Source organism: Squalius cephalus, assembly GCF_949319135.1.
Source record: "Squalius cephalus genome assembly, chromosome: 12".
Lineage (NCBI taxonomy): Eukaryota > Metazoa > Chordata > Actinopteri > Cypriniformes > Leuciscidae > Squalius > Squalius cephalus.
Window position 1 is genome coordinate 14615043 of NC_137133.1, and position 25038 is coordinate 14640080.

Genomic DNA, 25038 nt, shown 5'->3' on the forward strand with positions numbered 1-25038 from the left:
TACAAAGACAGAGAGAGACGCAACAATAATGGACCTGTCTGGCTCTAAAAATGAGAAACCAAATGAGAACAGGCAAGATAAAAGAGAGCCAGTCTGAGAGCCAGCCAAATGTGTTTGTCCAAGTCTGTGAAAACCCACCGTTTAATTAAACATAACCCAATTTTCCTTCTCAGCCTCTCGAGCCAAAGCTTTAAAACACAATAATTCAGTGCCTCATTTGATATAGGATTCTTCAACAATTAGGAGTGTTTGTCCAATGTCCAGACATTTTTCATCAGTGAATGAATATGTCATTCAATAAAATCTGTATTCAATTACACGCATTTCGCACAAGGAAAAGGGTTTTCTCTGCCAGCTGTTACAATATTTAAAAAAATTGTTAATTAAAACAAGCTAGTCCAAATGATACAGGGTCATATCAAATCAACCAATTTTCAGAAACTTCCCCAGCTAAAATTTTTGATTTTGTTAATATTTTGTTTCTGAAGAAAGAGAAGCATAAATAGAGATGAGTCATTTCTTAAGTCATTTTACCCCCCTGTAATTTGGCTCCAAATCTCAGGATAAAATTGTCATTTTTGACCCCCCTCTTCAAAATAGTGGATTACTCTGTAGTCTTTAAATCAATGTCTGCTTAAAAACCAAGGCACAAACAAGACAAGGAAGTGAGAATCAATATGTGGAAAATAGTGTGCGTGACAGCAGGAGGTAATATGCCATGTTTGCAACAGCCAACAGGGTTGTTTTACTCAGGATTATTTAGTAAATATGTACCACAAAATCTCTAAAAGTAAATGAATGTACGGTCACATATGTGTAGTTCAATACTGAAATCATATACACTGAAAACATATATAACCCATCATCTCATCTGTCAGGATTGCTTTTTGGTTATAGGTTTAGTAGAAACTGACTGATGTTGTTTTTGTCACTACCAATACAGATTACTTCTGTTTAAATATCCAATAACCAATATCTAAAACCAGTTTTAATTGTCCTATTTATTCTTTTTGACACAACGACTTAATAATGATTAGACTCACCAAAAAGTTATTTTTATGTATGAATAATAATAAATAAATGACATAATTACATAATTATTTAACAATAAAAATAACAACAATAATGCAAAGTTGTTTTATAAGAAAATGACTTGACATCTTTATGCTCTGATCACTTGTTTCCAGTTCAATACACACTGTTGGATGCCGCCTTTAGAGATCCGATAACAAAACCGAACTAGAAAAGGGTGAATTTCATTCAAAAATATTGAGCACACAGATTATCGATCCATAGCTACAAGATCAGGTCAATGGTGATTTAGGCTTAACAGTTCATAAAACAAATTCAACTGCTTAAATAAGTGACGTGCTGAATCAATATGCAGCTTATGTTGTCACAATTAATTATAAATGGTTCCTTCATCAAGCTATGGCGTGGCTCAAACAGGAAGCTGGGGGGGGGGGGGGGGGATTCCTCTTACGTAATCTATCTATACGGATTCATGCACTTTTCTCTTGAAATTCTTGAAGAATCAGAAAACGTTATTCCAGTGAAATACCTGACAAGTGAGACAAAAAGGGGCGAAGATAACAAATCCAAATTTAAAAACACAACCTTAGATTTTTCTGCAAAAACATAGCCTCTCTGACACAGCGCAAGATCTTTGGCCTTGCACATCTCCCAAACACACCAACCCCCCCATCACCATATCAGCCGAAGGTATGTTCAGAGTCAGTCTTCCTCCCCGAGTCAGGCTGTCAGAATACAGATATTTCTTACCCATCCACATGCTAAAAACAGTTAGGCTTGTATGACAACTAGGGCCCAAAAGACATGACTTATGTAAGAGACAGCACTAATGGCTTTTTAACTTGCACATGCATATATAAACACACCCCCTACTGAAAGCATGACTGCTTGGTTGTCGTTGCATGAGTGGAACGAACTCTACTTGCAAGCTCCCAAACAAACTTACAGTTCTGTATTAGTGTATAGACTTACACTAAAGAAAGGACTCGAGCCAGAATCTGACAGAGACCAGTGACCACTGTTGTCTTTTTAGAGCTGCTTTACAGCTGTAATTGAATTTGTATAATAAGAACTTTAATACTGTTATCTTCCTGTTTATTAACATGAAACTGCTTTGAAAACCTGTATTGTATAAGGCTCTATATAAATGACTTGACTAGAACCACATAACAACATAATCATAGCATTTTGAAATCTCATAAATTTGTGCGTGAAGTCTGTGTACGAACATTTTCACAAATAATCATTCAAGAACAACATTCGTGTTTACAACGGAGTTGTTAGGGATGGCACACTTGGCATTGCTCAAAGATCATACGTTTGCTGAGAGTGACGAGAGACCGTAATGGAAAAGTTGTATGGAAAGCACTTAGATGATTTGGGCGTGTTTTTTGCAGACGCCCATTTAGAGTACTTCAAAATCATTAATAGCCCAGGCCTATAATATTTTCCTTTTCCTATAATCCATTACATTCGGATGGATGTCAATAAAGAAGAAAAGATCTATTGCCATTCCGTTTCACCACAGCTTTAAAAGGGATTTTTGTGTTCACTTATTACATGACCTGAAAATGCATTACTAAGAGACGTTAACTGTTACAACATGCAGTTCTGCTGTTCTTGTGTGAACGGATGTCTTCAGGGTACATAATAGGAACCGGTTGGATGAGAAACAAATCATTTTACTTAAAAAACATCCATAAAAGCAAATATTTGATATGCATAGATCAGTGAGTTCACATCCAAGTAAGGCTACTCTATGATTATTAGGGCTGCACAATATATTGAAATTATCAAACTATCGCAATATGCATCGCGATATAGGCAAAAATACCTATATATATACCAAAATATACCAAAAATGGGGGCCAAGAAGGGTTTGTTTTTATCCAGACAAATTACTTGACAGAGCTGCAGTGCTCACATTCAGTTTCTGTTGTTTAATAAACCTAATGTAGACCTTCCTGAAACCCTAAACCCTGTGGTGTACAATGATGTTAAAATAACACTTATTATGCTACAGTAAAGCACTGCTGTTCACTGTCAGAAGTTGTAGGGATGTTTTCTTGTCACAAAAAGAATGTGAAACACATAAGTAGGTTATATAATTTTAAAGATATTTAAGATAATTTAAGTTTATTTTACACACTTTAAGTATATGATGAGTTATATCGCATTTTTCTTCAATATCGTGCAGCCCTAATGATTATACAATGTTACTAGCATTAATCAATGAAGCTACTGCTAGCAGGCACGATAACATGACAGACCAGCAAACAAAGCACAGGGGCTGGCAGACCGGCTGCCTTCCTAACTCAATCCTTCTTATCTAATACTCTATTATATAACGTCATCGCTTACTACTCGGGGCTCAGGCTAAAAGTATTATCCCTCTAAATAATTACCTGCCTCCTGCTGCTATATGTGCCATGCAGATCCAGCTGCAACAATGAGAAACTGTCTGAAGGTACAAATGCTCACATAAGCTGCAAAATTAACATTATTTGGGAAGGCATGCATGACAGTTTGAGAGGGATATCATCACACCATCTGTGATAAGAAGAGTAAGATTAACACGAAACACAAACACACATCTCTCAGTGTAAAACTGCATTTCCTTTACCAAATCTCTCTCCATCATGCAAAGCAGGGGTGTCAAACATAAACATCACCACATGCAGGTTACTTTAGTGTACTCTCATGCAGATGTATCATTATTTTTTATTAGAATATTATGGGAACATCAGGGATGCACTAAAATTAAACATTTTAGCCGATATCGATAATCCAGGGCTCCAGCAGTGGCACCACCGAAAGCCAATGAAAAACACCAATCAGACTTTTGTTGATGGAACCAGGGTGATGCTACTTCCGGATTGGCCTACAAAAATACGACATCACTGCAGCACTCGATGAAATGTCAGTCCACACTTACAAGCTGTGAAGACTGAACACGACTGCTCCCTATAGAGGAAAGGTTGACATGCCATATGATGACATTTCCATGTTTTAAGCAGCAGTTAAATAGTAAATTCACTGATCATTAATCAATATATGACAGAAACCATTACAGTCTCAGAATGCCAGTGTACGGTCATCATAGAGGGGCTGTGTTTTTCTGCAGGTTTGACATTACAGCACACTGTGTGTACTCAGTCATATAGGGAACATGGGCCCCTTTCCTATGGTCATGCTATGTCAGTGCCCACAATGGGGGCCAAGAAGGGTTTGTTTTTATCCAGACAAATTACTTGACAGAGCTGCAGTGCTCACATTCAGAAAAACTTTTATAATGGGTGGGTGGGGGGGTTCACACAAGCTATCACACGATTAAAACAATTGGGCTTCATATCACATCCGAGTTCAAAAAGCAAGTTACATAAATGATATTATGAATGCAACTTTTTTGTTTTTCATTTGCACCATGACAAACAGCCCTAAGCACAAGTATGCTTTGTATGGTCTCAAGGCCAAGTGAGAAGATGAACCCAGTGACCAAAGGGTGGCGTTTCCAAGGCAAGGTGGGTGATGGGCATTTTAGAGTGGGACATGTTTAGCAGGTCAAATATCTCAAGGGATGGGTCATGACTAGTAATGAACAAGCCAATTAGTATTTAAATTCATCCCCTTTAAAGCCCCCCAGCTCACATGGAGGTCTATCGTTTTTCGCAATGCAACTTTCAAGAGCTTTAAGCATTGCATTTTCAAGATGCTGTGTAAAGGTAAAATTAGTTATTAGTATAATATTTCTGAGAAAGGTGACTCTTGTTTATGTCTCACAAAGAATTGAAGGCCTGCATATGAGCCTGTTGGTTTTGTTGCAGGAGGCGTGGAGGAAGACGTCACAACAGTATGCTACATTCTCAGCTATTATAAGAAAGAAAGAAGGAAATGGGCAGGAGGAGGAAAAGAAAGAGAGAAAAAGTAAGCAGTAGAGAAGAGCCTCTGGCTGTGGATCTGAATGTGTGCCAAAGCAGCGCCATGTCCTGCCCATAACTGCAGGTTGTGTGCTTCTCACACTATTTTAACTTTATTCCCTCTCTTTCTGATTTTTTTTTTTTTTTTTACCCTCAGGGCAATTCCACGCAAAAATGTCACATCCATAACGCCAACTAAATACCATTGCATTGTGTTGGTGTTATGGATGTGACAGTTTTGCGCGGAATTGCCCCTCACTGTTTATCGGCTGTCATTCCAGTGAACATTGAAAACAATTATCGATGACGTGCCAACATAAAGACTAAAGAGAGCAGGACAGGAGACACACATGTAAGGAGTGCTCTCATTTGTCTTCTTTCTGAAATCAAACTGTAGGTCAAGATCAACCATTAAAACAGTGTGTTTGTTAGCAGAGTATGTTCTGTGCAACTTTTTTCTTTCAACTTTCCATTTTCAAAAGGAGGTGTTGTATGTTTTTGGAGGGGGGGGGGGGGGGGGGGCAGCATTAATTTTATGAAATACTGTATATCTGGAAAAACACAAACAGCTCTGACACTTTAATATTCGGTATAGAACAGAAAGATTTGAACTTTTTTGCATAGACAAACGTCTCTAAACAAAACTCAAACACTGAAAGTCATCAGCCACTGAAAACCCAGGCATTTGTGATCAGATATTCCCTGAGCATAAAGTGGAAAACTAACACCACTGTGCTCACCCACCCACAACCGCATATATGATCATTCAAATGAGAGATCACATGATATGCAGTGTAAATACAGCAAATCTGATTGAACTGGAAATTCATTTAAAACTACTTGTACAGGAAAGAGTTGCAAGCTTTCCTTGTGATGCAGTTTTTGCAGTAAAGAGCTGAACCATTTCTTACATGAATTACTGTTTGGTTAAAAAATAGAAACAGAATGTTCTGACTGTTTTTGTAATTATGCAACTACACAAAAGGTCTATTCTGCGCCCTAAAGCCCTAAACGCTGAAAGATGACAACATTAGTGCAACAGTAGACATGGGTTCTCTACTATTTGGCCCCCTCTACACATGTCCCTCTAAACATCCAAAGTTGCAAGCTACAGGAGGATGTCTTTAACCGCTGCGCTCGTGTTGTGCATCTTTTGCAGAATCTTGCGCATGACACAGAGTTCTATGCAGCATTCAAATAAAAGAAATTCAACTTTTGACCTGCGTCTTTATAACCACAAAATGATGACCACAACGATAGTTTGACAGGTCATTGCAAATTACCTGGCTCTAAGATACATCACCTCTCCCATAAAATATTCTCAAATCATGGATGTTGATTTTTTTGGTCCTCCTGCCCTGAATTCACCTTCCATGTTTCTGTGCTTTGTTTCTGTTCATGGATGGCCTTTCATATCTATTACTTATTGGAAGCAGAAATGTGTTTTAAAATTACTTGAACTTCCCAAAGACCGCTATTGTGCACGCTCCATCTGTGCATGTTATTCCAAATGAAACTACTGTTTGTATTCACAATCTGAAGCAACTAGATTTTTCGGATGACGCTGCAAAGGCCTTATGTTTCTTGTATGTAATGGCCACTTTTCACAACCCAAACAGATCAATTATATAAATCTCCAGCCAACCTTTTTTCCTGCTGAATATACTATTTAGGGAAAATGCCAAATTACAAAAGTAAAATGGGTGTACGTGTTGTTTTACATTGATTTTGCGCTCAAACCTGGTTGCTCGCTTCTGAAAACCATGCAAACATCAATAAACCATAATGAAGTAACCAAAGCTAGCAAAGTGTGCCAATTAACAATAACACAAGGTATTCAAGCTGTGAGTTTGTGCACATGTGGTGCAATTCTTATGCAACTCACTGTGTGTGTTTTTTCATGCTGGCATTAGGTATGAAACGGGCAAACATCCAACCAACCTCGCGCTTTTAAAAATCGACCTATATTTAAAAGGTTACATTGTTGGAAACAAAAGCGAACATCTTTACAGCTCACAATTCTAAGACATCAACTGTTGTGCATAAGGAGAGTAAGACAAGCTATGTAATCGGCTGATATGAAAATAGCGAGTTCACATATCAGCCCGTTATTAAAATCATCAATCCGATAGGATGGCTGGCAGGCACTAGGGTGCAATTGTTTCTTGTGTCTCACACCAGGTATGTACTGTGACCTGCGTCAGCACCCTGTGTGCTTAGTCAACATATGACCAACCCTAATCCACCACCTGTCCACCGTGGATGATGCCACATCAGCCTGGCAAAGATAGTGGGCGCAGGAAAAGCTGAGTTCATCATAGATATACACATATTTGAATGCATTAAACATTCTCAAAATATCATAAGCTAACGTAAAAGTTTGCTTCTGTGGTCAGAGCAAATTTAGGCTATAGCAGTCCAGCCAATTGGACAGTACCTATTACTTTAGAATAAATGCAATCTAAGAGGAAAACAGCTACTATCAAGTTTCTGCATACTGAGATTGACAGACAAAAACGTACCGAAATTAATGACAATGGCTATTTAAAAAAAAAGTGCTGTCTGCAAAATGCAACACTTTATATCAGCCACCGGTAAGCTGTTCAACAAAGCCTTAAAACTGAAGGGGGAAAAAATACATAAAACATAACTTAAATTATTAAGTGCTCACATACATAAGTGGGAAACCTAGAAATGCACGGTGGGCGTTGAGTGTTTTCTGTACACTGTGTACCATACATACATCCACAATAAACATCCACACTGGACAGCTGGTGGTCCAGTGCTACTTTCAACAGCCTGACAGCACATTTCTGAATGAGGTCCAAGCAATTTCATAAAAATATATGAGTGAGAAAACAGTATTTGACTCATAATATTTAAATTCGTATGACAAAAAGCTTATAAATACATCCCACATCTGAAGCTACTCAACTAACGTTAGCATCTAGCATGAAGCTATCATGAGAGACAGAGTGGTAAAGGATGTCGTTGTCAAAGTATTGGTGTTTATATTGCTCAGCTTTACAGGTAGAGGCATTATAATACAACTTCAATAAAGATAATATTTTGACTCACCAGCACAGGAGAACTAAAACGGCGCACAGCAACAACACGCGCAGCTTCTTCATTATCTTCCCGCGGGGACCAACATCCTCGCTTTTTTATCTATTCTCCTCTAATACTGACGACAGGGGCCAAGACTAGCTAATAATGCTAATTGTTTACAACTGTATAAAGGTAAGGGGGGGTGTGTTCGTGGTACAGAACAAACACTTTGGTCAGTTTCTGTGTTGAACCCCCCGTTGAGAAGCGCTGTCTGCCTGACTGGCTCCGCCTGCGTAATGAGCGTATAAGCTGCTGTTGCTCCGGTGCCCAGCGCTCACTGCTCCTGCTGCCCCGTCCTCAGCCAATGGGCATCGAGCATTGTGTTGACCCCGCCCACTCCTCGAGGTCTAGCTGAGTTGGAAGTTTTGTCATCAGACGCGTCACCTCAATGATAAGAAATGTGAAACAGTGCCAGATCACTCATGTGGGAGAATAATTGAGCTACTTTGTTAACTGCTTAAATGTTCAATTCTTTTGGGGTTTACATGAGAATGATCTCTCATGAGTGTGAGCGGATCAATTCTTCAACTTTATAAACACTAATTCGCATAACTGCAAAATTGTCAACTCTTTTTTTATATATAAAATATCATTAACTTTGTTTTAATAATTTATTTTAAGGTTTAAAGAAAACTCAATAAATTGTGTGCCAGCCACCCAAAGAAAGTTTTAGAAGCAAAACTTTTGGCTCTTCACCAGTATTTTAGGTAAATGTTTCAAAATAATTAGTGCTGCCAAATCGATTAATCGAGATTCACAAAACCGCAACATATTTGTATGTATTTTTTTATAACCTATTTTGAATTTTAGTCTTTGTGTATTTTTATATTCCCCTGGCATTTTCTTTTCTCCTTTTCTACTTTTACTGTTATTAAATTACTGTGTTATTATCGTCATGCATGGGAAAATGATTATACTCTGAATAAAAAAGAAGACAAAACCCGTCTCTTTGAAATGAACTGTTCGAAAGAACCGGTTCGCGGACATTAGTCCAACTTCCCATCACTACTAGAAAGTACTGTGGAGCAGAACTACATTCTACGTAAAAAAACTACATTTCCCATAATGCAAAATTCCATGGCGTCGCGTAATATGCCAGCGGACGTTGTACGTGTGTATAAATATTTAATACGTTCTCATAAAACACGGTTTCCTTAATTTTATTGGTTTTTAAATTTCTCTTAAAAAGAGAAGGTACTTGTGCTGGCAGATTTAGACTTTTTTTTAAACATTTCTACTTTTATGAGGCGGGGTCCTCAAGTTACAGAATTCCCAACTCGTTTGGTGAGCTGTCCCAACTCACGAGCAGCTGCTGAAGTTTATACAAGAACAACTTTCATCGGTTGTTGTTAAAGTATTAGAAGTGTAGGAAGATGCGGTGGAGTATAGAGTTGTTGAGAGTGTGTGTGGTGTGTTTATCGTTGTGTGTGTCTGTGATAAGCGCTTTCTCTCAGTCTCTGGACAGTGATTTTACCTTCACTCTGCCCGCCGGACGCAAAGAGTGCTTCTTCCAGGGTATGAAGAAAGACGCTTCGCTGGAGATCGAGTACCAGGTACCTCTGAATATCTCATTCTGATTCAGCTTGAGGAAAGCTGACATTGATCATATTGCAAGACATTGTAAATTGTGGGTACTGCCCACATTCTTGTTGTGGTATCAATAAAGTAGTGTAAAATAGATACGAGTCGATATGAGATATAGTGCGTCAATGACAAATAAGGGTCTCCAGGATAATAAAGAGAGACTTTTTTTAGCTTAATTTTTTATATATAGGTGTAATTGTTGTATTCATCAACAAAACAGAACAGCTCTCACAAAAAATATCAAGGTAACTTTAAAGTCAAGAGATTTAGAAAGTGAATTACATTTCTTATTGTTTTAGAAAGCCATTTTTAATTTAAAGCATCTTAACCTTTAAAGTTTGGAGGCAACATTATGTGACAATTAAATTAAAATAAAATAACTAAAATGTTAATTCATTTAAACAGTTGAAGTAATAGTGAGTGAATATACTTTTTAGTACAGCAAAATAACATGTAGTTTTATTTTATTATTCTAAACTATATATATATATATATAGCTGGTTGCAAAACATTCTCTTTCAAACTTGATCTAATGCAATAAAGTATGCTGCATTATGAAAATTGGACTTGAAGTTGTGACACAATACAGAAGTTGGAGAAGTGACACAATGGAGCTAAAGGTCATTTTTGGAGAAGGAAAAGTACCAAAAGGACTGTGTCTGTAGACTTGCGTATTGATTCTGTAACTTGTCCATGGTAGGCTCAAACCTTCATGTTGTGAGGGCAGAATCAGCAGATCCTTATGTTGACTCATAATTAATGGAAATCTATGTGTCTTTGTGTAGGTTCTGGATGGAGCCAGTCTAGATGTGGACTTCCACTTGCACTCGCCCAGCGGTCACGTCGTAGCCTCCGACTACAGAAAATCTGATGGGGTTCATACGTAAGTTTTACCTCCAATCACTGTTTAGTCATATGCTTGACGTTCTACTGCCCGATTAACCGTGCTTTTGCCTTTTGTGTGTCAGAGTGGAAACAGAAGAGGGAGACTACATGTTCTGCTTTGATAACACATTCAGTGCTGTTTCTGAGAAAGTCATCTTCTTTGAATTGATTTTGGACAATATGGGTGACGGCGAGGAATCGGAGGACTGGAAAGCCTACGTTCAGGGAGCAGATCTTCTGGATATGAAGCTCGAGGATATCATGGTAAGAATGACGTGCCAAACAAACAAAAACTTTTTTTTAAATGAGAGGGTCTCGATGTTGGTCAAAAGTTTGGGGTTAGTACGTATATGTATGTATGTATGTATGTATGTGTGAGTGTGTGTATATATATATATATATATATATATATATATATATATATATATATATATATATATATATATATATATTACAGGCCAAAAGTTTGGACACATTACTATTTTTAATGTTTTTGAAAGAAGTTTCTTCTGCTCATCAAGCCTGCATTTATTTGATCAAAAATACAGAAAAAAATGTAATATTGTGATATATTATTACAATTTAAAATAATTGGTTTTCAATTTATTATACTTTAAATTATAATTTATTTCGGTGATGCAAAGCTGAATTTTCAGGATCATTACTCCAGTCTATCAAATGATCCTTTAGAAATCATTCTAATATGATGATTCATTATCAAAGTTGGAAACAGTTCTGCTGCTTAATATTTTTTCATAACCTGTGATACTTTTTTAGGATACTTTGATGAATAAAAAAAAGAAAAAGAAAAAAGAAAAGAAAAAAAAAGAAGCAAATGTTTTCAAGATAGAAATCTTTTATAACAACAATATACACTACTGGTCAGTAATTTGGGGTCAGTAATTTTTTTCTTTATTTTTTTTTAAATAAATCAATAATTTTATTCAGCAAGGATGTGTTAAATTGATAAAAAGTGATAATAAAGAAGATTTATCTTAAAAAAAAATTTTTTTTGAATAAATGCAGTTCTTTTTAACCTTTTATTCATCAAATATATTAGGCAGCAGAACTGTTTCCAACACTCATAATAAATCAGAACATTAGAATGATTTCTAAAGGATCATGTGATTGACTGGATGTCACATGTGACACTGAAGACTGGAGTAATGATCCTGAAAATTCAGCTTTGCATCACCGAAATAAATGATAATTTAAAGTATAATAAATTGAAAACCAATTATTTTAAATTGTAATAATATATCACAATATTACATTTTTTTCTGTATTTTTGATCAAATAAATGCAGGCTTGATGAGCAGAAGAAACTTCTTTCAAAAACATTAAAAATAGTAATGTGTCCAAACTTTTGGCCTGTACTGTATATATATATATATATATATATATATATATATAATATATATACACAAATTAATTATTTCAGTTAATAATTTTATTCAGCAAGAATGCATGAAATTGATCAAAAGTAATTTATAAATATAGCTGCAAGCAGCAATACGGGGCCAAGCCCTGCAAGGCAGAGCAAGCAACAGCCGCTGTAGCGCAATGCGGAGCCAGAAGAGCAAAACATCAGAAATTTAATGTACATCAAGCACAGTAAGCACATCAATTACAGCAGCACAGCTAGCATTTAAGCACCAACAGCAGTGCAGAGCCGGAAGGAATTTAAATTATTATTTTATACACAATTTCAAAGTCGCCCCACACTGGTCTCGAACCCACGACCACAATGGTTCGGGATTCATGACGCATGGTTGAACCACTTGCGCCACCCAGAGGACATGTTTTACAAAGCTGCAGAGGAGAGGCTTCAGTGTGTGAATGAGCACACAAAATCATGTTAACGAGATTAGCATGCTAAGCTAACTTAATGCTAATATAGCTTATGATGTGGTACATCCAATGCTGGCAAAATAGATATCCTCAGATTCGACATGACGCAAGGAATCGATAGACACCAATTTTATGATTTTGTGACAAACTGTTCACAAGTTACAGCCTCTGAACCAATTATGGGTTGACCTCATTAAGTTTGCGACATCATAACTTTTTTTTTCCAGTATAGCAAAAAAATCGGGGACAGTACTTTTATGCGGCTCAGTCCGAAGATCATTTGAGTACATGTTTGGACAAAATTAGACCAATTTTGAAGGAGGAGTAGCGAAAAAACTGTTTTACATTCACTCCAATATGGCGGCCAGTCACATTGTTGATAAATAACATATGAGATATCGTTGAAATCGGCATAAGCCAAGGAATATATTGACATAAAGAAATCAAATTTCAAGCAATGTTAGCAAAAGTTATAAGCGTTTTTTCAAAAAACAATGATATCTCTGGAACACTAGGTGGCGCTGTGATCAAATTTCTCAGGTACCTTCGGGCCATGCTAATGATGATCCATACCAAATTTGGTGAAGAAATTTCAAATAGTTTAAAAGATATTGCAAATTATGACATCATTCAAAATGGCGGACACGTGGTACATCCCATCATGGCAAAATCGATATCCACGGATTTGTCATGACCCAAGGAATCGATAGACACCAAGTTTATAATTTTCTGACAAACTGTTCATAAGTTATTGGCCAAAATATGCATTTTCCATATCTCATGACCCGTAGGTGGCGCTGTTCCCAACTTTGGCATGGAACCTCAGATCATGCTTCCGATGAAGTGTACCAATTTTCGTTTCGATTGATCAAAGTTTGGCCGAGCTATAGCTTCTGAACCAATTTTGGGTCGACCTCGTTAAGTTTGCGACGTCATAACTTTTGATCAGAGAAGAATAAAAAAAATCGGGGACAGTACTTTTATGCGGCTCAGTCCGAAGATCATTTGAGTACATGTTTGGACAAAATTAGACCAATTTTGAAGGAGGAGTAGCAAAAAAACTGCATACTGTACTTTTCAAAATGGCCACTACTGTAATGGGCGGAGTCTTAATGTAAGATATTGGTTCTAATCAGCATGATGAGATGAATCAGGTGTACTAAGTTTCATTTTTCTAGATCAAAGGGTTCAAAAGTTATAACCATTTCAATGTTGAATTTTTGAACTGCTGGTGGCGCTATAGAGTTGGACCTAGAGACTCAAAAATTGCTACAATTACTTTTCATTACCATCACTACAAGTGTGCCAAATTTCATCATTTTCCTATGTATGGTTCATAGGGCTGCCATAGACTTCAAGAGGAGGAAGAAGAATAATAATAATAATAATAATAAGAAAACTAACAGATACAATAGGTGCCATAGCCCCTTCGGGGCTTGGCCCCTAATAAACACTGTTCTTTAAGAAGAACTAAAAATTTACCACAGTTTCCACAAAAATATTTGTGGTAGCACAGTTACTTTGATGATAATAATAATAAATGTTTCTTGAGCATCAAATCATCATATTAGAATGATTTCTGAAGGATCATGTGACACTGAAGACTGTAATGATGATGAAAATTCAGCGTTGATCACAGGAATAAATTACATTTTAAAATATATTCAAATAGAAAAAAATATTTTAAAATTAAAATAATATTTCACAATATTACTGTTTCTCTGTATTTCTTATCAAATAAATGCAGCCTTGCTGAGAATAAAAGACTTCTTACTGACCCTAAACTTTGAACAGTATATAATTTAGCTTGTAATATTTGTAAAACTGTCAGGGTTCCCATGTTCATGGAAAATACCAGACGCATTAATAAATATTTACCTCTCTGGAAAAGAATTTAATAAAATCTTTATAAGTAAAATAATTTTTGTAGTTATGTTCAACCTACAATATTTAGCTAGAAATTGGTCTTTGTCAGGGCAGTCTTTATAAAATGTTTTGAACAATCTGTAAGCAGTAGTTTGGATCAACAGGAAATATAAAGTGAATTCATTGGTCAAAAGGCGTGGTAGCCCCAAACTCTTGTCATGGAATGTGGATTAGCAGGAATTGAACATGGAATATTATTCAGTTAATGAATGTGTCACAGACATTCTTGGAATGCACACTCGGAAGTGTGGTTAAATCCAATTTTTTTTCCAAGTCAGTGGAATAATTTATTTCCTATTCACAGCCATCATTATTTGGGCTTGAATACTCAGGTTTCACTGACCACATGCCAGCAGTCTGTTAAAGGTGACATTTGTTTGAACGGAAGCAATGTAGATAACCAGACAAGGCATGCCAACTACCAGCATGCAGTGCAGCCACAGGTGGTGTCAATGTGACCCTGACACATTGTGTCATGAATGACATGACTGTTTGCTTCTCAAACGGAAGGCTGCGTCCTAGTAAGGTTGCATACCTCGGCTGCCACGTCATCAAGTGCCACCGAAGGCCATCTCATCAATTTGAAGGATTCTTTAAAAGGCAGCCTTTGTTTCGTGTCCTTCATTCAGCTCATTGTGAAGGATGCATCAAGTGTATCCTTAATGCCACCCACAATCCTTTGCACCCATTCCAATTCATGAAAAAGAGCTGACGGAAAACGTGTCGGCACTGAGCTTGTGTTCATTATGAAATGTAAGACAAAAAAAATGTTTTTGGAAAATGAATGCATAGATATCTTGTTTTGGTGTAAATGAATCACTAACACTAAACTGCCATTGATATAAAATACTGGGAGACCACAGACGACATAAAGACGACACGAAAGCCAGCCAATATAAAGATTTTTTAATACGGAGTAATTTTCCAATAAGTTTTAATAGTACCTTAGTGCCGGGAGGGAAGACGTGACGTAGCCTCACAAGGATTAGAAGCACCAGAGGCCATTAGCTAATATTAACAAGTACAAGTACTTTGCTGTTTTTCTTGAAAGTAGTGTATATAAACTGATTCTATGTTAACAAGCCATTTCAGGAAGCAACAGGAAGTTTTCTAATTAAAATCACATCTGTGCAGGAAATTGTGTGTTCCTATTGGGTCAAAGTGTTTGAGTACCTGCCATTGTTTCATAGCAGAGATTTTATCGACTCTATTTCTCCTTAGACCTTTGTGTGGGACTCTTTATGTCTCGGCTGTTGGTTATTTTTATTTGAACCCTGAAGACGTAATAAAGTTATTTTAGGTTTAATTGTTGAGAATACTGATGAAAAACACTATTTTCTACTCTTCGTCCTCCAAAATACACAGAGACACTCTGAACTTATAAGGTTACAAAAGATGTCTATCTCAAATAAATGTTGTTCTCTTGAACATTCTATTTATCAAAGAATCCTGAAAAAATATCAGTTTCCCAAAATATGAAGCAGCTGTTTTGAACATTTATAATAATAATAAATGTTTCTTGAGCAGCAAATCATCATATATTAGAATAATTTCTGAAGGATCATGTGACACTGAAGACTGGAGTAATGATTTGCCATCACAGGAATTAATTATATTTTTAAAACATGAAATTAGAAAACGGTTATATTAAATTGTGATAATTTAGCCTTGTTGAACATAAGAAACATTAAAGCATACACTGTATGAAAGGTAATATCCGAAAAAGCGTAATATAGCTGTTTGTGAATGTAAAAGGTCTGCAAAGTTTCAAAGATCAAAGCGCACAATAAACAATTATTGTCTCCCAAAAGAAAGAACCGATTCTGAACTGCCTGAAACAAGTTGTCAGTAATTCCAGTCTGTCTTCCTTCTCAAACTACAGTATGTAGGTTTGTAACAAATTTGCACAATACCAGCCTGTGGTCTTCATTGGTTAGCAGACGAACTACTTTGACCCTCAAACACTGTAGTCGTAGCTGAGGCCTGGAATTTGGCTCGACATGTTGGTTTTCAGCGCTGCAAATCCACTTAGATGCTCTTCAAAAGGATGAGGGTATCATGCTGGAATAAAACTGACCCCATCATTACTGTTTGTATCACTGTGTATCAAGCGCTGAAATTCAGATATGGTAATAGGGCATTTTGTTTCTGACACGTGCTGTAAGCAGTAGACCAATCACAACAGATCGGACCAATCAGAGCAGAGTAGGCTCTAGGGAAGGAGGTCTTACCGACCTCAAACTTTTGAAGGTTAGTGCATGTTATGTAAGATTTACATTTTGAGCGTGTCTTTGTTTGCAGGACACCATCAACAGCGTGAAATCTCGACTGGGAAAGAGTCTTCAGATCCAGACATTGCTGAGAGCATTTGAAGCCCGTGACCGAAACCTGCAAGAGAGCAACTACGATCGAGTCAACATGTGGTCGTGCACCAACCTTTTCCTCATGGTGATCGTATCTGGCATACAGGTCTACTTGCTGCGCAGCCTCTTCAATGACAACAGGAAAATAAACACATAGCCTCCACTGCTGCTGCTACTGACTGGAAACACACAGGCGCACCTTGATCTATCTCTCTTTCTCTTTCTCTTTCTCTCTCTCTCTCTTAATATTAATCTCCATCCTCTGTTTCGTCCCATCAAAGTGTCCTTGGACTGATGACAGCTGGAGTCTCTCCTCCTCCACTCTTTTATCCCTCTAGCCTTGTTGCGGTGAAGACAATCATTTTCTGCTTGACACAGCCGATAAAATGAGAGATTGAAGATGATCTCTAAACTGCTGCTATGTGACGGATCTTACCAGGAACATGACTTCATGATGTTTTGTGTTTTAAAAATGTGTTCTTAGACTATCCGAGAACTAACAGTTTTGTGTTTTTGTATGGCACCATGTTTTATAGTTCACTGTATCACGGGTAGTTACTGAAATCTTCCAGGCACTGATAAGGATACACTGATATGCAGCAGGTTACATATTTTTGTAAAAGAAATAGCTAAGTATTTTGAAATTAAACCATTGTAAAGCTTTCATGAGCCGTATTAATGTCCGATTGTTATAAATGCTTTTTAATGTTACCCATGGGCACACCCATGCCCATGTTTGCTTTACCCATCTGTTAGTGATAATCATGTGAATTTAGACACACCCAATACACAGATGCGGTGACTTTCTTCTTAACACATTTTAATGGCGCTAATTGTTTTGTCCAGGTCCATTAATTTATTGCAATATACATTAAAAATGCAGTTCATACAATGGCTTGAATACACCTCTTCTTTTTTTCTTTTTATTGATTTTTTTTTTTTTTTTTTTTTTTTTGGTCAAAGTGAAAAAACTGTCCTGATGTCATAATGAAGAAAAAGGCCACATTAAAAGAATGAAATTCTCGAAAAGAAAACCTTAAAGGGATAGTTTACCCAAAAATTAAAATTGTCATCATTTGCTTACCCTCAAGTTGTTGAACACAAAAGATATTTTGAAGAATGTTGGTAACTAAGACAGTTGACAGTAGCCGTTGACTTCCATAGTAGGGAAAAAAAAAATACTGTGGAAGTGAATGGGGTCCATCAACTGTGGTTACGGACATTCTTCAAAATATCTTCTTTTGTGTTCAACAGAAGGAAGAAATTCATACAGGTTTGGAAACACTTGAGGGTGTGTAAATGATGAGATAATTTAAATACTAACCCTCTAAGTAGTTTTGCATAATCCCCTTTTTATATATATATATATATATATATATATATATATTTTTTTTTTTTTTTTTTAATAAATGTATTCACAGAAACATATATTTATAAAAATCATGTTATGTAATGTGACCAATTTGCAGAAAAAAACCCATAAAACAATAAATGATTGAGAGGACTACAAGACTCTCGTGACTGTATGTCAATGTCAAGAATATTTGATAATATGACATATTTATAACGTTAGTTCAGGTCGTGAAATGTCACGTGGTGACACTCTTTAAACCGTAATGATATCTATGAATTAATAGTTGATGATAATTGTAAAATAAAATTATTTTCACCTTAAAAACACACTTTTGAACTTTTATGGAAATTATGTGTGCAATCGCATGTATTCGTTCGTGGTTACACGAAATTACTTATTTATTTTTTCTCGAAAATGGTATGAAGTTTCCCTTCCTTGGTGAATGTGCTTGATTTAAAACAGTATTTTAGTGGCTATTGTGTTGACTCAGTGCAGGAATACTTGTCTAGTGACGCTTGAGTCATCTTCCGCTGAGAGTCACTGATGATCCTGTGGGGATTTGCTCAGTCTCACGGTACTAATAAATGAAGTTTACTGCTCTTCTTTTGCTTGAATTAAACTAGCTTCTGTGCTTTATTTCTGGGGTTATCATAGTTGGACTTTTTAGTTTATATACTAATGACCCGTTCAACATTTATACTTCCTGGTTGAATAAAACGGCCTAATTAATTATGTGAATTTATGTTTGACTTATTGGAAACATGCTTGTTTTTGAGCACTTTCAGTAATGAATTTCTAATCTTATTTCGCCAACTGCTGGCTGCTTGTAGAGCTGCAAAGCTGACAATTTTCAGCTATATTTATATCCTTTAACAACTAAAGGAATTTTATAGTTTTTTTTTTATAACATTATCTGAAAATAATAATAATAATAATTATTATTATTGTCATAGCCTGATGTTACTGTAAGTTTTTTTCTTACATAGATTTATCATAGATCATAGACACGTACGTTCAACTCAAGTACGATTTAAATTATGCTAATGAATTGTTATATTAATAACCCATTTAAACTCACCGAAATGGTCTACAGCACAGGTGTCAAACTCAGTTCCTGGAGAGCCACAGCCCTACACAGTTTTGTTCCAACCCTGCTTCAACACACACACACCTGCAGTTTTCAAATAAGCCTGAAGACCTTGATTAGCTGATCAGGTGTGTTTAATTAGGGTTGAAGCTAAACTCTGCAGGGCTGTGGCCCTCCAGGAACTGAGTTTGACACCCCTGGTCTACAGTGAGTCTGCTATAAATTATAGTGCAGTATGTATAAACTATTTTGAACATGTATTAGGGCCTTTAAAGGCTCTATTATTTAAATATTATCAAGACTTATTCACATTATAACATTTATTTTACGTATTGTTAACATTAAAACAAAATATGAGAAATATGAATTATCTTTCCCAGCAACCGCCTGATTCAAGGGGTTTCAAACTTTTTGATGATAAGGACCCTCAAATACAATGATCCCCTCGTGATAAATAAATGCTCTAAAAGTCCATTTGTTCTGTGATTGAACTACTGGCCATTTCACACTGATTACAAGTGTGAGAATGAATAAAACATCCTTTCACTAACTCTTGCGTTAAAATCCCACGCTTTGAGAAGACAGTCGAAGGATGTGAGTAAACGAGGCCTGCAGGTGGCGCTCTTCAGCGAACACTACCAGCGGTCTTTTGTTTTTGTGGTTCATCACTTCCGGGTGTGCGATGGCATGACAGCAGTGGGTCAAGAGAGGAAATCCTGCTGATTCTGTAAGATATTACAAGTATTTTAATTTTATCAAGTATATGTTCGCTATGAATTACATACTAGCGTTAGCTGTTGTCTGATGGCTGTAAGTCGAATCTGTTGTTGATAAGATTCAGATTGACGTGGGAAGCTGTCAGTCTCACGCATAGACTGTGGTCTCACGTAAAGACGAACAAAGAGGTTGAATTTTTGCGTAACGTTAATAATATTTTGATTGTAAGTCAGTTTTATTAACGCAGTTGTGTTGCTCCAGGTTTTGTGGCATTAAAAAAAGTATTTGAACATTTTATTTCAATCCTTAAAGAAGCTGATAAAAAGGAATGCCTAAACGCTAAAAGTTTTGTTTTATTTGTTATAATTTGCTTTTATATATTTTGGTATTTATTTAGGTAAAGTCTAGAGCCGAACAAAGAGGTTGATTGTGTGTGTGTTTAATAATATGATTTCACAGTAGGCAATAATACTTTATTTTTTGCTTTATAAATACGTACGTTTTATTTACAAAATTGTTGATTTCTTTTAAATTTATTTGTGGCATTTAACAATTATTTGAAAAGTTAATTTCACTCATTAAAGCAGCTGAAAAAGGAATTGAATGACTTGCAATATGTAACTCTTCTCAAGTTTCATTTGTTTTTTATCTTTATTGTTATAAATTGCTTTTACATATTTTAGTATTATTTTAAAGCCTTTAATATATTGCAAAGTCTTAAATATATATAAAACAATGTGTTTAACAATGATATGGCGTGTTTTTTATTTTAATAAACTTGTATAGTATAGTCATGTATCATATATATCTAGTATATGTTTTCATATTGATCAGACAACAGCTTTAAGTCCAACAAATATAGTTCCTCGCTCTCTTTACCCTGATAGATGTACAGTATGTAGTGACGAGGGGTTGTGTATGGTCTGTTTTGACAGGCGATGGGGGCAGACAGTGGTCCTGGAGCTCCTGCAGTCCCGTGGCGGAAAGTGCTGTATGAACGCCAGCCTTTCCCAGACAATTACGTGGACCGGCGTTTTCTGGAGGAGCTGCGGCGCAACATCCGAGTCCGTCAGTACCGTTACTGGGCAGTAGTGCGTGAGACGGGGCTCATCGCACAGCAGGTGTCCTGCGTGGCTGTCTTCCTCACATTATGGTCTTACATGGAGCAGGGAGACCTGGAGCCATCCCTAGTGTTGTGGGTCTGTCTGGGCTGTGCTCTGCTGGGCTACGGCCTCTACGAGATCCTGGGAGGCGCTTGTGTTCGGGAGCGCACGCGATTGGCCGACCTGCAGAGCGCCACTATCTTCCTGGCGTTTACCTTTGGGTTCTCACCCGTTTTAAAGACTCTGACCGAGTCGGTTAGTACAGATACGGTGTACGCCATGTCAGCCATGATGCTCCTGGCTCACTTGGTGTCTTTCCCGTACGCTCAGCCCAGTCCGCCGGGCAGTCTTTCCCTCAACGCGGCTCTTTTCGGGTCGGTGTGCCTGGCGTCCCGGCTGCCTGGCGCCTTGCATACCTTCACCATGCTGAGCTGTGCCCTCCTGGTGTTCGCTCTCTGGCCCTGCCTGCTGCACCGCATGCGGGACAAGGCGGAGTGGAGCTTCCCGTGGGCAGCGGTGCTGGTGTGTCTGGCTGGAGTCGGGGGTCTGGGGAGCCTGTGGCTCGAGGGGGCACTTCTTCTCTCTCTGGCGCTGTTAACATTAACGTTACTCTGTCCACTGTTATTAGTCCTCCTGCAGAGGCACAAGGACAATATCCACGGTCCTTGGGACGAGGCAGAGATCAGAGAGGACTTGTCCCGATTCCTGAATTGAAACCGTCTACAGGATTTTAAGACACTTTGATTAAAGGGATATTTTATCCAAAAATGAACTCGTTTACTCACTCTCTTGTCGATCCAAACCTGTATGACTTTCTTCTGTAGAACACAAAATAAGATATTTTGAGTATCTTTTATGTTCAACAGAAGAAAAGTCACACAGGTTTTGGCATGAGGGAGGAATTTTTGTTTGTGTGTGAACTGTCCCTTTAAGCTCAGGGATGAAGAAGAACTGTTATTGAGAAATTACATCTCATTTTGCCAATATAAAACTTAACTATTAAATGACTGAACCTCATTAAAACATATCCAGGTCACATTTAGCACCGACTTGAAAAGAAAAATCAAATATGAATTTATGTTTTACTTAAAGTCTAACACAAATAGATAATTCCCACAAGCTGCTATAGCTCGCAAATTGTATTTTAATGCAACGTTTCGGTCATGTGACTTTCATCGGTCATTGTTTCGGTGGCGGGTGAAGATTGCACGAACGAAATGCTGCATTAAAACATGATTTGCAAGTGTTCTTCTATTTATTCCTATGCACACTTATAGGATTTACAAGGAGTTGTGGTGGCATTTTATGTATGTTTTGCCAGGAGATGAATCCCATTTTTAGGATCAAAAATATTAATGGTCCTATAAATAGATTTAGAAATCTTACTTTTTATAAGCAAAAATATATAATTTTGGTGTTTGATCCTGACATGTTTTGTGATATTCAGTCAAATGGTATATATGGGAGAAGGGAGTTTTTTTTTTACAGTATTTATAATATGTTGCCAAATTGTTAATAAAATACAATGTTTAAATGGTTTTAAAAATGCTATAATTTTAAAACACTGATTTATTTGAATGGAGGTAATAGCAAATCCATTTACAACTGTTGAAACTGTTGTGGACAAACTGTTGACCACAAGATGTCAGTCCTCTATCAGTCCCAGGCTTTGCTGCAGCGTTCATTCTTTGTTCATCTGGAACAGCACAGCAGCAGTCAGCAAAACATTTCTGCCAGTGTTCAACTGAAAGAACATACAGTAATAAGCCTTTGTTGGCTTTTCTTAAGTATCGTTTATAACTGACAGAATAAGAGCTTATATATAGTCTGTGTGACATTGCAATAAAGTTGTCAAATTAAAGCATTCTGTGCAAAATCTATGAGAACTTCTTGTAAGTTAGAATGTTCTAAACTAGACTAAACTAATGTTTGTTTTTTCACATTTTTGAAGAAAACGAGAGCGGCGCGGTTATTGTGGGTGGCTCCTTTACAAGCTGCATGAATTGAGATACAAATCATGTCTGCAACACAAATGGTGTCAGAAATGACACACTCAAGTTGGTTGGTTCACTAACCCTAGTTATGAGCAATAATAATAACAACAGTGATGCTTGCTTTAGTAAATCCACTAACTACAGGAAAGTGTTGGACTTCTTAAGCATGCAGTATTTTACAAAGTCCAAAAGTCCATTTTATTTAAGATTGTTAAAGAACTGAATGAAACACACATTGCAAACATCAACATATGTACAGAACAGGAACAAACCTCTGCAGCATGACAGCATACTGCAAAAAGACCATCTGGAGATGAGTTTTGCTTAAACCAGAATCTGTTTTGATGGTTTTCCACTGTCTAAGATGTGAATCTTTGTGAAGTCTTCTTAATGAAACTTTAAGCAGATCTTGTTGGTGCTCTCGCAGGTGGGCATGTGTGTCTCAGTGTGGCTGTTGAGTGGGCACCGCCGGTGGCTGTCTCCTGTAACACATTAGACATAACCCGAGCTGTCAGAACAGACTCCCATAGGTCACTGCTCACAGCTCTGCCAGTTCAGCTAATGGAAACAACAACAATCTCCCATAAACTGCTCTGCTGCATATGTTTACAATTGCCTGCGAGTGTGTTTTGTTTTGGGAAAATGAAAGCGAAATGAACACAAATGGCCAGATCACATCAACAGGACTGAAAAGAACACAAAAACGATTTTTCTTTAGACGGGCCACAAATGAATACCAAACCCTGCTGATTAGCTGTGACTCGTGCACAAGAATCTGAAGAACAAAAAACACAAAAGAATTCTTAATGAAAAACCATGATTGTGAACAAAACATCAATCATTTTTCCTTTTAACCTTAAAAGCGATTACTCTTGCTTTGAGATTTTTCTGGTAACACTTTACATTCAGGTTCAAATTGTTAACTAACTAATGTACTTATCACAAACAATTCACACTTCTTTTACAGCATTTATTAATCTAGGTTAAGGTTACATTAACAAATTTATAATGTTACAAAAGATTTCTAAATTAAATAAAAGCTATTCTTTTTAACTTTCTAATCATCATAAATATTTTTATCACAGTTTCCACAAATATATGAAGCAGCACAACTGTTTTCAACATTGATAATAATCGTGTTTCTTGAGCATCAAATCATCATATTAGAATGATTTCTGAAGGATCATGTGACACTGAAGACTGGAGTAATGATGCTGAAAATTCAGCTTTGATCACAGGAATAAATTCATTTTAAAATATATTAAAATAGAAAACAGTTATTTTATATTGTAATAATATTTCACAATATTGCTGTTTTTACTGTATTTTCAAACAAATGAATGCGGCGTTGGTGAGCTTAAGAGACTTATTACAGCAAAATCAAATGTTTGAATGGCAGCGGACACAGATTTTTAACAATAATATATTTTAACAATATAAAAAATTATTGTTGGTTTAACTTTAAAAAGTAAGTAATTTGGTTGTCTTCAAATTTAAGTTCATTGAAATGAAAAAAAAAAAGTTAATACAATGAGGGAGATTGATTTAATCAACAGAAACTCAAAATATTTTGTTATCTGAACCACATAAATTATCTGACATGTGATTCAGGTGTTTGGCCAATCACAACGCACTGGGTCAGCTGGCCAATCAGATCACTCTGGGCTTTTTGAAAGGAGGGGCTTTGTAGAAATCAGCATGTTTCAGACAGACTGGTAATAGAGGTACTGCTATAATGAACAGTATATGAAAAATAATGTTTTTTTTAACATTAAAGTAAATGTTAACCTATTCTATTACACCCAATAAACAAAATAATGAGCTTTTAAAATAGCATTATATGACCCCTTTAAAGGGTTAGTTCACCCAAAAATGAAAATTCTGTCAGTAATTACTCACCCTCATGTTGTTCCAACCGCGTAAGACCTTTGTTCATCTTTGGAACACAAATTAAGATATTTTTGATGAAATCTGAGTGCTGGATCACTCCTCCATAGGCCTGCTAGGTGACCGAAACTTGCTGGCCCAGAAAAGTTATTAAAGAGATCGTTAATATAGTCCAAGTGACTACAGTGGCTCAATCTTAAGTATATCAAGCGACGAGAAATACTTTTTGT

At 36.7% G+C, this 25038-nt stretch overlaps 4 protein-coding genes across 14 annotated transcripts in view; 2 read left to right on the forward strand and 2 right to left on the reverse strand.

Moving 5' to 3' along the window:
• suco (SUN domain containing ossification factor) overlaps nt 1-8303 on the reverse strand; it is a 52159-nt gene extending 43856 nt beyond the window's left edge. For 4 of the 7 annotated variants that reach the window (XM_079889110.1, XM_079889113.1, XM_079889108.1 and 1 more), the window contains exon 1: nt 8028-8296. In XM_079889110.1, coding sequence (XP_079745236.1) covers nt 8028-8080 — 53 coding nt within the window. In that variant the 5' untranslated portion in view covers nt 8081-8296. Of the gene's footprint in view, nt 1-8027 lie in introns of all 7 variants that reach the window. The other 3 variants (XM_079889111.1, XM_079889109.1, XM_079889112.1) reach the window with 2 other exon arrangements.
• An 841-nt stretch (nt 8304-9144) lies between these two features.
• tmed5 (transmembrane p24 trafficking protein 5) lies at nt 9145-17299 on the forward strand. Its single transcript, XM_079889244.1, has 4 exons — nt 9145-9610; nt 10427-10524; nt 10610-10790; nt 16605-17299. The coding sequence occupies exons 1-4, from the start codon at nt 9431-9433 to the stop codon at nt 16821-16823; spliced, it is 678 nt and encodes a 225-aa protein (XP_079745370.1). The 5' UTR covers nt 9145-9430; the 3' UTR covers nt 16824-17299.
• Nucleotides 17300-19750: 2451 nt separating this feature from the next.
• pigc (phosphatidylinositol glycan anchor biosynthesis, class C) lies at nt 19751-22483 on the forward strand. Its single transcript, XM_079889143.1, has 2 exons — nt 19751-19834; nt 20760-22483. The coding sequence occupies exon 2, from the start codon at nt 20763-20765 to the stop codon at nt 21639-21641; it is 879 nt and encodes a 292-aa protein (XP_079745269.1). The 5' UTR covers nt 19751-19834; nt 20760-20762; the 3' UTR covers nt 21642-22483.
• Nucleotides 22469-25038, reverse strand: part of dnm3a (dynamin 3a) — a 50466-nt gene continuing 47896 nt past the window's right edge. For 2 of the 5 annotated variants that reach the window (XM_079889141.1, XM_079889142.1), the window contains one exon: nt 22793-23403. In XM_079889141.1, the coding sequence (XP_079745267.1) occupies nt 23364-23403 (40 nt within the window). In that variant the 3' untranslated portion in view covers nt 22793-23363. Of the gene's footprint in view, nt 22672-22792; nt 23404-25038 lie in introns of those variants that run through there. The other 3 variants (XR_013822998.1, XR_013822999.1, XR_013823000.1) reach the window with 3 other exon arrangements.

What these genes read in the sequence shown, in the direction of transcription:
- pigc (XM_079889143.1), top strand. Translation starts at nt 20,763, where the DNA reads ATGGGGGCAGACAGTGGTCCTGGAGCTCCTGCAGTCCCGTGGCGGAAA.
- tmed5 (XM_079889244.1), top strand. Translation starts at nt 9,431, where the DNA reads ATGCGGTGGAGTATAGAGTTGTTGAGAGTGTGTGTGGTGTGTTTATCG. An exon ending in CGCTGGAGATCGAGTACCAG is followed by an intron (nt 9,611 to 10,426) that starts GTACCTCTGAAT and finishes GTCTTTGTGTAG; the next exon opens with GTTCTGGATGGAGCCAGTCT. An exon ending in AAATCTGATGGGGTTCATAC is followed by an intron (nt 10,525 to 10,609) that starts GTAAGTTTTACC and finishes TTTGTGTGTCAG; the next exon opens with AGTGGAAACAGAAGAGGGAG.